Source organism: Enoplosus armatus, chromosome 3 (genome assembly GCF_043641665.1).
Source record: "Enoplosus armatus isolate fEnoArm2 chromosome 3, fEnoArm2.hap1, whole genome shotgun sequence".
In the NCBI taxonomy this organism is placed as follows: Eukaryota; Metazoa; Chordata; class Actinopteri; order Centrarchiformes; family Enoplosidae; genus Enoplosus; species Enoplosus armatus.
Genome location: NC_092182.1, coordinates 11,408,241 through 11,421,481, shown reverse-complemented (window position 1 = coordinate 11,421,481; position 13,241 = coordinate 11,408,241). Strand labels below are relative to the sequence as shown.

Below are 13,241 nucleotides of genomic sequence, written 5' to 3'. Positions count from 1 at the left end.
CACACACGTATAAATATAACTAAGTATCTCCTAATATGTCTTAATGTCAGACATTGAATGACAGTCTCTGTCTTGATAAAGGTTGGTGGACTTAAATAACGCCAGGGCCATAAATCCAAAATATTATAATTATAAATATTCTAAATAGTTCAATAAAGTTAAAAAGTTACACCTGAAATCTCAGAAGACACAGTTTGTGACACTACAGTGGCTTTTCAACTTGTCAGAGGGACATTTGGGGGCCTTTTGGATTGACCAGAGGCCCCACTGATGTGACATTGGGGCAGAAATTAAAATGGAAAGGAAAAAAAGGCAAAAGCCCTTCTGATGGTAAGGATTTATTTGTTTTCTCTCATATGAATGCCATCCACAACTAAAATCACACAGAGTATTCAAGTTGAGAGTTATGCCCTGAAATCTCAGTATGTATAGAAGACACACAGTTTGCTCACATGAAAAGCTGCAACAGAGCAATTCCTAAAGACAAACATTATTCAAAACATTTCACTGCAACTTGTGTTTAGAAATGTCAAATTACGTTTTAAACCAAATGAAACAAGGACATGTTCATACTTAATTGGCTTTTACTGTTAATTGAAAGTTAAATGCACTTTCAAATTTGCATAAACCCCAAGAAGGATACCAGACTGTAAAATGTAAACTTTCATGTCAAGAGTGCAAATTGTTTAAAGCCATTTTAAGATAATACAGCAGGTATTGAAAGGGAAAACTAAAAATCAATTAGGAAAAGGGGAAAATATCAAAGTAAAGATAAACATTTAATACACACCTCCATTTATAAAAACCTGATCTTTAAAGAGAGGCAGTGACATCTTTGTACCAGTACAGGTATATTGTGCTAGTTAAAAAAATGTCTACTTCTGTGGGGACGCTGCCAATTTGTCTCGTTTTAATGATAAAATATGTGAAATATTTACTAGACACGTAATTATTGAACAACAGTCAATAAATACTGGACAATAATAGAAATGTGGCTACAGGAGATTTCCCTGCTGGACCTGGAAACAGAGAAAACGTCACATTTAAAAAAAAAAGAAAAAAAAATTCAATTCATTCAATTTCTTGTGTTTCATAGATTATTAGTGTTTCTTACACTTCATTTCATTCCACACCAACAACATTATAGTGACTAGAAAAGTGAAATGTAGAGCTGAATCAATCTTCATTGATTAGTCGATCAACTGAAAATTAACTGACCATTTGAGAACAACATTTTCTGGTTCCAGCTTCTTAAACATGAGGGATTTAATGCCTTTCTTGGTCTTATATCAGTGGAAATTGAAACATCTTTGGGTTGCTGATCAGAGGAAACAAGAAATATGAAGACGTCACCTTGGGCTCTTAACTATTAATCAAAATAAATAAATAAAAATCAACCGATTAATCAAAAATGAAATTAATCTTTACTTGTGGTGAAATGTCACATTTACTGAAGTCTGAAAGATTATTTTTTCCAGCGAGTTAAAACTGTTCATATCGCCACATATTTATTTATTTCTCTGATCTTTCGTTTGTTTGTTTTATTCTCTGGCGTATTTAACTGAAATGTGATACTTCTGTCGTACATGTTATGTAACGTCCAGCACAAAATGTGCTTTTTATTGCATCCACAGTACAGTACACACTGACCTGAGGTTAAATTCTCAATAATTTGGGATTTTCAAGATAATACAAGTAAAAGGTTAACTTCATTTTAAGAACTATATACACACTAAACTCTGTAAACTATATCATTACTACTATACACATGCTTGTGACTTTACGAAACTGAAATGCAACTTACTTAAATCATGATAATATAAGAATAATAAGGTTATTTATAGCAGTGTAGTGTCTGCTACACTCTGGATAGGATAAGAAAATAGAGTCTTATTAATTGCATAAAAGGTTTAAAGCACCTGTTAGATATTTTAAAACAAGTATATTAAGAAGCAAGGTCTAATATGCAAAAAAGCACTTGCAGACACACACGTGGATTAAACACACAATCATCCGAGTATTCTTGCACTTGTATCAGCTGAGGACGAACACGGAGATTTCAAATTAAGCCACAGCGGACGGGGGGGTTCAAGTGGCGAGGCTTGTGTAGTGTGCTCGTGTTAAAACTTTCATTCATTTCTAACGGTTAGTACTTCATTAAAATAACATATATAATGTGCTAAACTCAGCTCGAGTTACAGAGCAGATAATCTAAGAGGTCTGCTAATATTAGTGTGTGTAAGACTAGATTTTAGAGAAGCAATCGATGCTACTGGTGCATGAGCACATAATGTGCATGCAGCTGCAGATGACACACACATGTATAAATGTCATGGAGGTATGCATGACCACACATGTTCCCATCTGTGGTAATGTGTGGAGACATGGGGCTACACTGGGATGAAATTTCACTCCGTCAAACACCCGTGCAGGCCGACAGTGCCTCTGCGGCTCTTGACTGAGGCATGACACAGGTTGCCACTGGACCCACAGGTGGCAGCAATCCCACAGTTCTTGAGGATGGGGTTGAAGTGGGAGGCAGTACCGGCACCGGCCTCTCTGGGAGGAAAAGGCTTCATGGTGGAGAGGATCAGGGCCAGACAGTCTGCCACGTTCTTGTTTGGGGCACAGGCTAGAGCTGGCGTGTGACCTGCAGAAGGTTGAACAGTTATCCTACGGTCTCCTTCAGGAATTTATATTTGTTTGGCAGGAAACATAGAAATATAATTATTCCTGCTTACCTTCCTCATCTACAGCCATGACCGCTGCTCCTCTGCTCAGTAACACCTGCACTACAGTCGCCAGGCCTTTCCTCGCTGCAATGTGAAGAGGCCTGCAGGACAAAGAAAGACAGGTCCAATTACAGAGCAACATGTTAAAGAATTCACATACATTATTTACTGGGGTCAATGGCAGGCGAGTCAACACAGTAAACATGGAAAACCAAATAAAAAAATGCTGATGTCAGGGTGCTATTGATATTCTATCATAAGTAAAAAACTATTGACCAGCATCATCACAATGCTTTTCTGTTTCTATACTACGTTTGAAAGAAATGGCAGAAAACCTTATTAGTATTAGGGTCACTGTTAGGAATTTTGAGACTTTTTTTGCCCTTTAAATTATGACTTTATTTTCTATGTCATACCCACTTGATCCCTTTCACAGTTCAATGGAGCATCTCATGTTAACCTGCACTCTGCCAAACTTCAACTAGAGTACATTTCTGATGGACAACACAGGGATATGTTCATGCCCTGCACTATTAGCCTGTATAATCCATCAACACACACAGAAGGTCTCACTGATGTTCTTTAAATGCACACTGCATGATGAGCAAAAGTGTCTTAATACTAAACTTCAGAATCTATACAAGTTGCTAATTATTTCCAACATTTCTAACATTCGATCAAGTTTTGATTAGAGGTATTCTTAATTAACAGCATGCACTTATGGCGGCCAGTGCTTTAAGACAACTCACATTTGGAGAGCGCTGTTTGTTGCATTTATGAGGGAGGAGTCGCTGATCTCTCCCAGGATCAACAGGGCACACATCTCATGACCCTGCAGAATAAAACACAGTGTACTGAGTGAGAATGTGCTCAAGCAGTACGCCGAAAATGTTCAAAAAAATGTAATCAAAGCTTTCATCTAATTTTAAAGGTGTAATGTTATATCACCACCTTATTACATTCTTACTGTATAAAATATTTGATGTATCAACATAATGTTGATTTTGAAAACACATTTACACATTTAATTTTTCACCTGAATTTGCTTATATACTTTGGCAGGTTATCATCTTATCTGACAGTTGTTACATTACTGTTGCTACACACATGCAAAATGTTATTGTGCCACTGCATGCATACAGTACATGCATTTGTGTGCGTATGTGACCTTGCTGCAGGCTAAGTGAAGGGCAGTGTTATTGTTGACATCCACCAGGGTCAGGTCTGGCTTCGCTTTGTGCAGCAAGAACTCTGAAATGCAGAAAGTAAGACACCTTTCACAACGAACACAGACCTTTCAACATTACCTGGTGTTTTCATGTGGAAACACGGGGACAGATTCATATGGTGTATTAAAGGTAACCATTAGTGAAGACTGTGAGGGTCAAAACAACAGTACCCACGTGCTAAAAGGAGAAATAAGAATCCTTGTGCATTTAAAAGACCAGAGGAATTTCACATACCAACAGCCATAGTCTGTCCACAGTCAGCAGCAACCATCAGAGCAGAGCATCCACAATGGTCCACAGCATTGACTTCTGCTCCCTGGGCCAGGACCAGCTGGAGCCCAGCGACGTTTCCTGAATAAGCAGCCGCGTGCAGTGTGGTCCTGCTCACAAACATACACATGAAAACACTGTTCATCTTTCTGCAAGCTATGAAAGGTTATGCATCTGAATTCACGCAACATGACACTGTCTTTATAGATTTCTTGTGCCTGTAAAGAACAAAATACTGCATGTTTAACTAAATTCTACATCAGAGTTATCGAATAATCTGAGGTTTGAATAAAATATACATATACAATATTACAACCTTTTCTGGAATAATATTTGAATAAAAACGGCCAATTTGCACAAACTGCTTATAGATGCCTGAATTGAACATTACATTTACAACATCCGTAGAGTGACCCACACCTGCATAAAATACATTTTGTTATGATAAGTAGAGCTCGGCTCAGAGCAGAACCCACCTTCCTTTGGCATCACTAACGTTAACAATTTGAGGCCCAACAGTCTTCACTAGAAGCGCAGCAGCAACATCATGTCCATTAACTCTGCGTAGGAGGAACAGACTTGTTAGATTTTGAAGAACCACACTAAATGTATTGTTTTATCAATATCTAATAAACATATGTATGATGAGCATTTACACTGACTACAGTACTCACAGAGCACAATGCAATGGGGTGAAGAGATTTCCTTCCTGGTTGCTAAAAAGTTTGTTTTCAAGTAAAATGTGTAAACATCCTTCACGCCCTACAGACACAGGAAACAAATGGACAAAGGATTAATATTCAAGTCTTTGTAAAATCATGGTAATACAGCATCTCTCCACGCAAGTGCAAAGTGTTAAACTCAGAGAAATTATTCAAGGGATAAAATATATGGTGCTGCTCATTTGTATTCATGTCCTTGTTTGCTCTATTCAACACTGAACGGATCTCTTTTTGCTAAAATGATTTAAGTACATTTGAAATGAATTCTCGCCCTGATGTCTCACCGTGGTGGGCAGCCCAGTGGGTGGGCGTGTAGCCTCTGTAGTCCAATATGGAGTCCAGAGGATCAGCTTTCATAGCAGCCTTTAGCAAACTTCGGAGTAGCTCCGTGTGGCCAAGGGACGCTGCGAGGTGCAGCGGGGTCCTTCCCTGAGAGTCTCTACACAGAGCAGAGGCCCCGTGTTCCAGCAGAGCAGACACACAGTCCTCACTGCCCAACATGGCCTGCAGGGGGAGGATACAAGATATGACGTGAGAGGAAAACAACACATTTCGGACATCCAGGACTCTGTGAATAGACGTGTCACAAATTTGAAATATCAAGTGCAATTACAACAAAAGTGATCGGACATGCAAATACACACGCACACTTACAGCTCTGTGTAATGCAGTGAAGCCCTTTTTGTCTGAAGCATCAGCCTTCGCTGCTTTCTCCAGCAGGATGTGGACACAGTCGGTGTGACGTCCCAGAGCTGCGAGCATGAGAGCCGTCCTGTGCACCACAAAAAGCAAACAAACAAGAATTGACTGCTGTGAGGAAAACTCTCTGATCACCTTAGAATAGTAAACATTTTCAATGGGTAAAAGTAACCTGACTGAATTACAAGCTTCCAGATTTCAATCATTTACTACGCCATTATTTTTTATTTATGCTTGAGTATTAGTTGGCAGTAAATAAAAACTTTCATTCTCCGACTTCACCTCTCATCTGTAATCAGCAGCACCTGAAGGCAACATTTTATGATTCATTTATCTCTGATCTGTTACTTTAGTTGCTTGTTGTGTTACTGCCAAAATAGTTTCCATTTGATAACAATTAATACTAACCTGAGTGGGCATCAAGATAAACAGATTAAATGTACATTTTTCTTTCAATGTAAACCAGTGTAGTCATGCTACAGACAATGAAAACTGGTTGAATAGGTAACAAGTCACTGCTGGTATAACTCTGGTGCACTTAAAGGTTTCCACATTGTACCCCTCTGGGTGTAAAACTGTTCTGGTATTTTATACTCATAACGGTACCATAACAAGACAAATTAATTCAAATTAATAGTATTGTATGCAAAAGCTGTACATGTCATGTAATTACAGCAATACATACATACACATATATATATATATATACACATATACATACATATACATTGCTGTTGTACATATTTTTTACTTTTATTTTTCACTTAAATATTGTAAATGTGTATATTTTTATTTTCTATTTCTTATTTTTATATTTTGTACATACTTTTATTTCTAAATTTATGCTGCTTTCTACTCTTGAATGGGAGCACTGGTACTGTACAATTTCCCCCGAGGGATCAATAAAGTATTTCTGATTCTGATTCTGATTAATTAGTGACTCACTGTCCCCGAGTATCTGGACTGTCGATGATGTCGGCACTTTGTTCCATGTTGACCAATAAAAGCAGACAGTCCATTTGGCCCTCAGCAGCTGCACAGGGGAAAAGAGTAATAGGCAAATATAAGTTTTATCTTATATGGGTTCCTTAAACATCCCAGAATCCAACACACACACACACACACACACACACCACACACACCACACACACCACACACACCACACACACACCACACACACACCACACACACACCACACACACACCACACACACACACACACACACACACACACACACACACACACCTGCAGCATGAAGAGCCGTCCACTTGTGCTTGTGCTCCTTCAGTGTATAGGAGGCTTGATGTTTCAGCAGCACTTCCACACACAGGGCAAAACCCCTCTGAGCAGCCAGGTGGAGGGCAGTTCTGCCTTCAACGTCTCGCACATCCAGACTCACTAAAGTCTCAGACAGCAGACGCAGAGCCTCACAGTGACCATAATACGCCTGTAGTGGCAGAATGCATAATAACAGTAGAGTCAAAGGCATGTGAACAAGTGGTCTTCATTTAAAAAGGGACATGTTTTACAGTGTATTCATTGTATTCATGTGCTACTCACAGCTAAGTGCAAAGGACTGACTGGAATATTACTTTCAACCTCTTCTAGACAGTTGAAAGAAATCTCCAGGAGCTGCAAGAGTGAGAGAACAAAAAACAGAAAACTTCAAGTATGACTAGCAGGCAATTGATTTACAAGAATAAAAATATTAAAATCAAAGACACTGACCAGTTCCAAGTGCTGTTTGTTCCCATAAGCTGCAGCATAGTGGACGGCACTGTAGCCCTTACTGTTCTTCAGGGTCGGGTTCGCCCCATTATCAAGGAGGTAGTCCAAACACCTGAACACAAAGAGCAGAACATTAGGAACATTTATTCTTCTTCCAGCAACAAGATGTAATCAAAGAGAGAAGAAAGTCTTTTACATCATACTTTATGATGTGTGATATGATAAAGAAATATGTGACTTACAGAGAGGCTTCGTGTTCCTTTTCCTCACTGTGGTCAGGCTGAGAGTTTGTTTCCCTTCTGTGGAAAGATAGACGGACACTTTTGAAACTGGCTTCAGTCAGTTATCAACAAAGAAGAGTCCACAGGATGTTGTTCTCAGAGTACAACATTAAAACGACAGTAGATGCTCTCTCTCACCCACAAAAGGTGTGTGAAGCAGCAGCATAGTGCAGAGGGCTGCAGCCCGTCAGATCCAGCTCATTGACCTCGGCGCCGGCTCTCACCACGGACACCGTGCATTGGCTGCTCCCGTTAGCTGCAGCGTAGTGCAAAGGAGACCTGCGAGGTACAACAGGGTACAGCTCTGATATCAGGTAACACCAAAGCAGAGTTCAAGTCTTAGCTCCAGGTATTCAGCACTGCTTACCTTCCCAAGTGATCTTTTATATCCACTTCAGCAGCACTATTCAGCAGCAAGTTCAGGCAGTCCACATTTCTGTCACAAGAAAAGAAGGTAAGAGTCGGATTTAAATTTGCAGCCAAGGGTATCAGTATTTAGACACGGAAAATCATCTGTCGAACTGTCTAGATGATGGCCATCACACTGTAAACGTAGCTGAAAAACAGTTAAACATACAAAATACAGATTTTCTTTTATATATATATATATATGTGTGTGTTGACTAACCCTCCAGAGGCAGCTGCATGCAGGCACGTCCTCCCGTGGTCGTCCAAGATGTTGATATCAAACCCAGCCAACGACACTTCAGACGGCATGATGTAAAACTGGCCTGTAACGACACACACAACCAACAATAACACTTTGAGTGGAAACATTTTGACTTGTGTCAGTAAGTATAATGTAAAAAAGGGAGAGGATAAATCAAGGAGCACGGCTCAGTGACTCAAACAGATTCTCACCATTAGACAATAACTTCCTACAGCAGTCTGGAAACCCGTACAGCGCCGCCAAATGTAGTGGAAGCATCCCGTGAATCCCCTGCCTTTAGAGATCATGACAAAGAATATTTACTTCAATTAAGTGCAAAATATTAGTATTTTCTTAATGTTTTCAAACTTTTTCTACAATCCAGGGAATTAGTTGGTTTGGATGTTGAAGTATCAACAGTGAGTTTTCAGCTTAATATTTAGTCTGCTGATGAATCTCAGGCTTGACTTACCTGGACTTTTCAGCACCATTTGTTAGCAGAGTGCTGATCAGCAACTCCTGACCATATCTGGCAGCAACATGAAGAGGAGTGTTTCCGTACTCATCGACACAGTCAATCTCCCCTCCTGTGCACACAGAGGGAGAAGCAAACATGACGTGAATATGATGTGAAGCATTTCACTTGAGGACATACTTTTTATGATATTTATATGATTTGTTTTTTCCAGAATCAATCACGTGTTACGAGAGGTTGCTGTGGATAGTGTAAATATTTTGCATTCTTTGTTACCGTTTTGGATCAGAATCTGGGAGCCCGTGAAGCGCCCGTGCATGGCAGCCATATGCAAAGGGCTCTTCCCTTCTTTATTCTGTTAAACAGAGAAAATGAAACCATGTTAACATGTTAAAAGAATGGCATAAACCATCATAATCAGTACATTGCACATTTAATCCTCTGACCAATGACTACAATCCAGTAATATATAATTATTGATTTCCACATATTGAAAACAAGCTCTTAACCTGCACGTTGACGTCAGCACCATTGTTGATGAGCAGCTCGAGACACATCGCCCCGCTGGAGGAGGCGGCAGCCAGGTGCAGCGGCGTGCTGCCGTGAAGGTTGGGCTGATTGATGTTGGCACCGCAGTTCACCAGCTCAGTGGCCACAGAGTCCTGCCCCGCGTGACAGGCCATGTGGAGTGCTGTGTTCCCAAAAATGTTGGGTTCATCAATCTGAGAAAAACAGTTGATTTGAGTATTAGATGAAACATGTCTGGTGATTTGAAAGCATGAGAGCCGTACTGAAGGTGATGTCGGCGTTAAGAGACGAGTGACTTTGTTGATGATACATTTGCCGAGTCTGGTTTGAAAGATTTGGCTTGTTCAAAGGGAGGTACATAGTATATTTTTAAACATCAGCTGTGAATGTAGAGATGTATTATGTGACAAGATGATGCTGGTATAATCAGCAAAAAGCAGATTACACTGATGAAGCAGCAGCATACAAAGCCTGCAGCTCTACAGGACACCATGCTGTCTTCTATCAAACCACAATTACTGCTTTGCTACTGCTGCTTTTCTGACGTGTAACTGAGCAGGATGTTTCCTGACATCTTAATTCTGACTTTAAAGCAAAGACAAATTTCTACAAAATAAATGATCAAGCTCATTTAATAATATTGCCTTTAATTATTATCTACAGTACATTAAACACATGGCAGCTATAGCAATTGAGTTTTCTTAACAGTGATGTGACTGCGCCACTTTACCTCCACCACCAGTCTCAACAGATATTTGACCACATCTAGCTGTCCACTGGCAGCTGCAGCATGGAGCGGAGAGTAACCACGTTTGTCCCTGCACGTCACATCAGCACTGTGAGACACCAGCAGCTTCACAACCTCCACGTGTCCTGAAAGAAGAGCTTAACATTTACTACGAGCATCCACCATCACAGCACACCAGTCTCTCTCGCCGGCCTGTTTGCAAACTGTGGCACAGTTAGCGTACATGCAATTTTAATACAATATTCATCAGATTTTGACCTTAAGACAGACTTTTTTTGCCAAAGACTAGTCTAATTTAAATAGACTGGGGTTGTGTTGATAAGCCAAAATATTGTCATCATAAATAAATAGCTGCATGTCAAAGATTGTACTTTACTTTATCCTTGTCTATTTGTGTTTTTAAGTCAGGATTGATTGTTCATCCTAATGTTTATCAAGTCTAATATGCTTTCAAAAGTGTCAACCTGCATCCTTTATAGTAAAAGAAAGGCACCAACTTCTGATTTTAACTTGAATGATCACCTATTGTTGTTAAGAGTCAGTTCTCAGGTTATTTGTTTGCTTGTTTCTTATTATCTATTATAACAGACCCTCTTCCTTACATTCATACAAACAGAAAGTTTGTTTTCATTCTGGGTATAAAGTGACAATAATATGACACCACTTACCAAGGTATGCAGCCAAGTGGATTGCCTGCCTTTCCTTCTTATCTTTGGCACTCGTGTTAGCACCTTTGCTCAGGAGCAAATTCACCATCTGCAGAAACATTGCATTCCAGCATTGTTATGTATTGAAATGATAACTACTACTAACTAAGGTTGGAGGATCAGGAGGACTTTGGTTAATACTATCAACTCTACAGTTTACCTCTCTGTGGCCACTGTGCGCTGCATGATGCAGTGGTGTCCTTCCTGACCGGTCAGCAACATCCAGGCTGCACACATGTGGTATCAGAGCTACAGCGCAGCCGGTAGCCCACTTTGCAGCCGCCAAGTGTAAAGGTGTGTGCCAGAACTTGTCCCAAGTGTTGACCTCTGCTCTGTGCTTTAGTAGCATCTCCACAGCTCTCTGAGGAAAAACACACAATTCAAACAAGAGGAAAGTCAAACATTACAATCTGGTGGTCAAGTCCTCAGAAAAGTGCTTCTCCCTCTGAAATAGGAACATACTTCATTTCGTGAGGCAGCTGCTCGATGTAGAGGAGTCAGCAAACCCTGGTCCTTAGCGTTGACATTTGCACCTGTAACAGAAAGCAAAAGCAAAGTTAGACTTTACTTTTTGAGTGTTTTTGGTGAATTTCAGTTCCTCTCTACTTCATGGACTCATTGTATTAATTACTAAAAACATGTGGTTGACGATGGACTTCCTGTTTACTGTAACATAAGTGAGATAAACAGTTTTTCTACCTGAAGTAATGAGTAGGTCCATAGTGTGGACATCGCCCAAATAAGCAGCAGCATGAAGTGGTGTGCTTTGTTCTTGGTCCTAAGAGAAAAGAAAAGAAATCAAACAATGAAGTTTGCGGCCAACACATTTTCTTCCATCTTATCACATCATTGTATTATATTAAATGTTTGTTGTATTCTGACTCCAAATGTTTGCACAATTAATGTGCAATTTTAAACTCTTGCTCAACATGTTCGTATGAAATTATCAAATTGACATTTAGCATCAAATGTGTCCAGAAACGTTGTGCAGCAAACTGGCAGTAACCAAAAACATACACAAGTCTGAATTTACATGTAAAGAAAATCTGTGCTGGCAGTCAGAAAAGGCAAGCAGCCTGCAGCAGAGACACATGGCTGAACCTCAATATACGTCCTAATGATTTACCCAAAGTATAATGCATGCAAATTTGGTACCACAACTTGATACAAAAGCAACATGATTGCAGAGTTAATGTGGGACAATAATATTACCAGTGAATTGACATCTTCATTATGGTTCAACAAAAATGTCACTTCTTCTGCGTTTCGGCTGAATATAGCCTGGACCAATGGAGACTGAAAGAGAGATTTGACATGCAAAACAGATCAAGAACATGAAAAATATAAATTCTAAAGTTACATTAAAATTAGGTGCAGTTCATTATGCTTTCCCAGTTCATATTTTTTTGCAACAAACCCCATAGAAGCAGTGATTAAACACAATTTCAACTGAACATCTTTCATCAGCAAGCTTGTTGAAACTTACTGGGATCATACATACATTCATGACTTTGCTGAAACGCCAATAAAACATGTCTGATGTTACATGTCTGACAAAAGAGTGATTAACAATCTCTTCTCTGTGCATTTCCAGGAATACTGTCAGTGTAAATTGTATTGGCATTTATTTGACTGAAGAACAAGAATACTTTACTTATTTGAATCATGCAAAACTCGTAGCACTTTGTGTCAGTGTTTAGGATTTTTTTTTAGGAAAATTTAGAAGCGACTCACCAACATTTGTCTTCCAAAGATTACACGTTAAGCAAATTTAGCTATGCAGTAGAGAAATATGGATCCATTTAAAGATTAAAATGTTTGTTTGGCAGGGTTTGGACTTCACTTACCAGGAAGCCCAATAACCCCAATGATGGGGTTTAGGTACATTACAAAACTGAAACATCGAACATCAAACTGAAACTTAAGACTAGTTTTGCATGACAAGGAATTTGTGACATTAACTAGCCTTGTAGCAAACTTTGCTCGACATGTCGCTAACATGACTAGCCAGCTGTTTGCAGTGTTGCTGGGAAGTAACTTAGTTATCTAACCTTAAGTTAGACAACAGCAAAAGCTTTATTTACTACCTGGTCCTTGATATTTCTTAACTCCATGCCCCAATCACTCTGGAAGCTCCTTCATTGAGACTGAGTGTAAAGTTGACTACATGTCACTCTGCAGCAGCTAGTTAGCCTAGCTTTAGCATAGTTAGCTACTGGGATATGTGATGTGTAGTTACACCATAGTTGCCAGAATATCGCGAGAGGAGTGAAAGAAACGTGATTTGGAGGCATTTCATGTCAGTATAAACTTGTTAGATGTTTCGGCTTGTATTAATGTTCTTTTCTGAATATTAGTATGGGTTTACGTTATTTTTATCCTCATCATGTATCATCTATTTATTAATTACATCTAGATATTACTTTATTGTAAACCTGACAAAATCTCATCGTCATGAATGTTGGAAAAGTGG

The 13,241-nt window shown here is 39.4% G+C and overlaps 1 protein-coding gene across 1 annotated transcript; it reads right to left on the bottom strand.

Moving 5' to 3' along the window:
• Positions 1-2,408: 2,408 nt before the first annotated feature.
• Positions 2,409-12,882, bottom strand: ankrd52b (ankyrin repeat domain 52b). The gene is made up of 28 exons (XM_070903003.1): positions 12,856-12,882; positions 11,981-12,064; positions 11,468-11,546; positions 11,231-11,301; positions 10,929-11,129; positions 10,730-10,817; positions 10,044-10,186; positions 9,295-9,507; positions 9,062-9,140; positions 8,783-8,897; positions 8,523-8,605; positions 8,290-8,392; positions 8,029-8,097; positions 7,800-7,940; positions 7,623-7,679; positions 7,381-7,492; positions 7,213-7,284; positions 6,898-7,099; positions 6,598-6,685; positions 5,608-5,725; positions 5,238-5,457; positions 4,906-4,993; positions 4,708-4,791; positions 4,196-4,341; positions 3,901-3,983; positions 3,482-3,564; positions 2,742-2,833; positions 2,409-2,650 (listed from the first exon to the last, which is right to left on the bottom strand). Exons 1-28 carry the CDS (start codon positions 12,880-12,882, stop codon positions 2,409-2,411), a joined length of 3,183 nt encoding a protein of 1,060 aa, XP_070759104.1.
• Between the last annotated feature and the right edge of the window lie 359 nt (positions 12,883-13,241).

Bases quoted from the DNA above. Each gene is read 5' to 3' on its own strand.
- ankrd52b (XM_070903003.1), bottom strand. From the start codon at position 12,882: ATGGAGTTAAGAAATATCAAGGACCAG. The intron at 11,130-11,230 runs GTATGTTCCTAT...GTTTTTCCTCAG, and splicing joins CAGCTGCCTCACGAAATGAA to AGAGCTGTGGAGATGCTACT. The intron at 6,686-6,897 runs GTGTGTGTGTGT...TCCCCTGTGCAG, and splicing joins GACGGCTCTTCATGCTGCAG to CTGCTGAGGGCCAAATGGAC.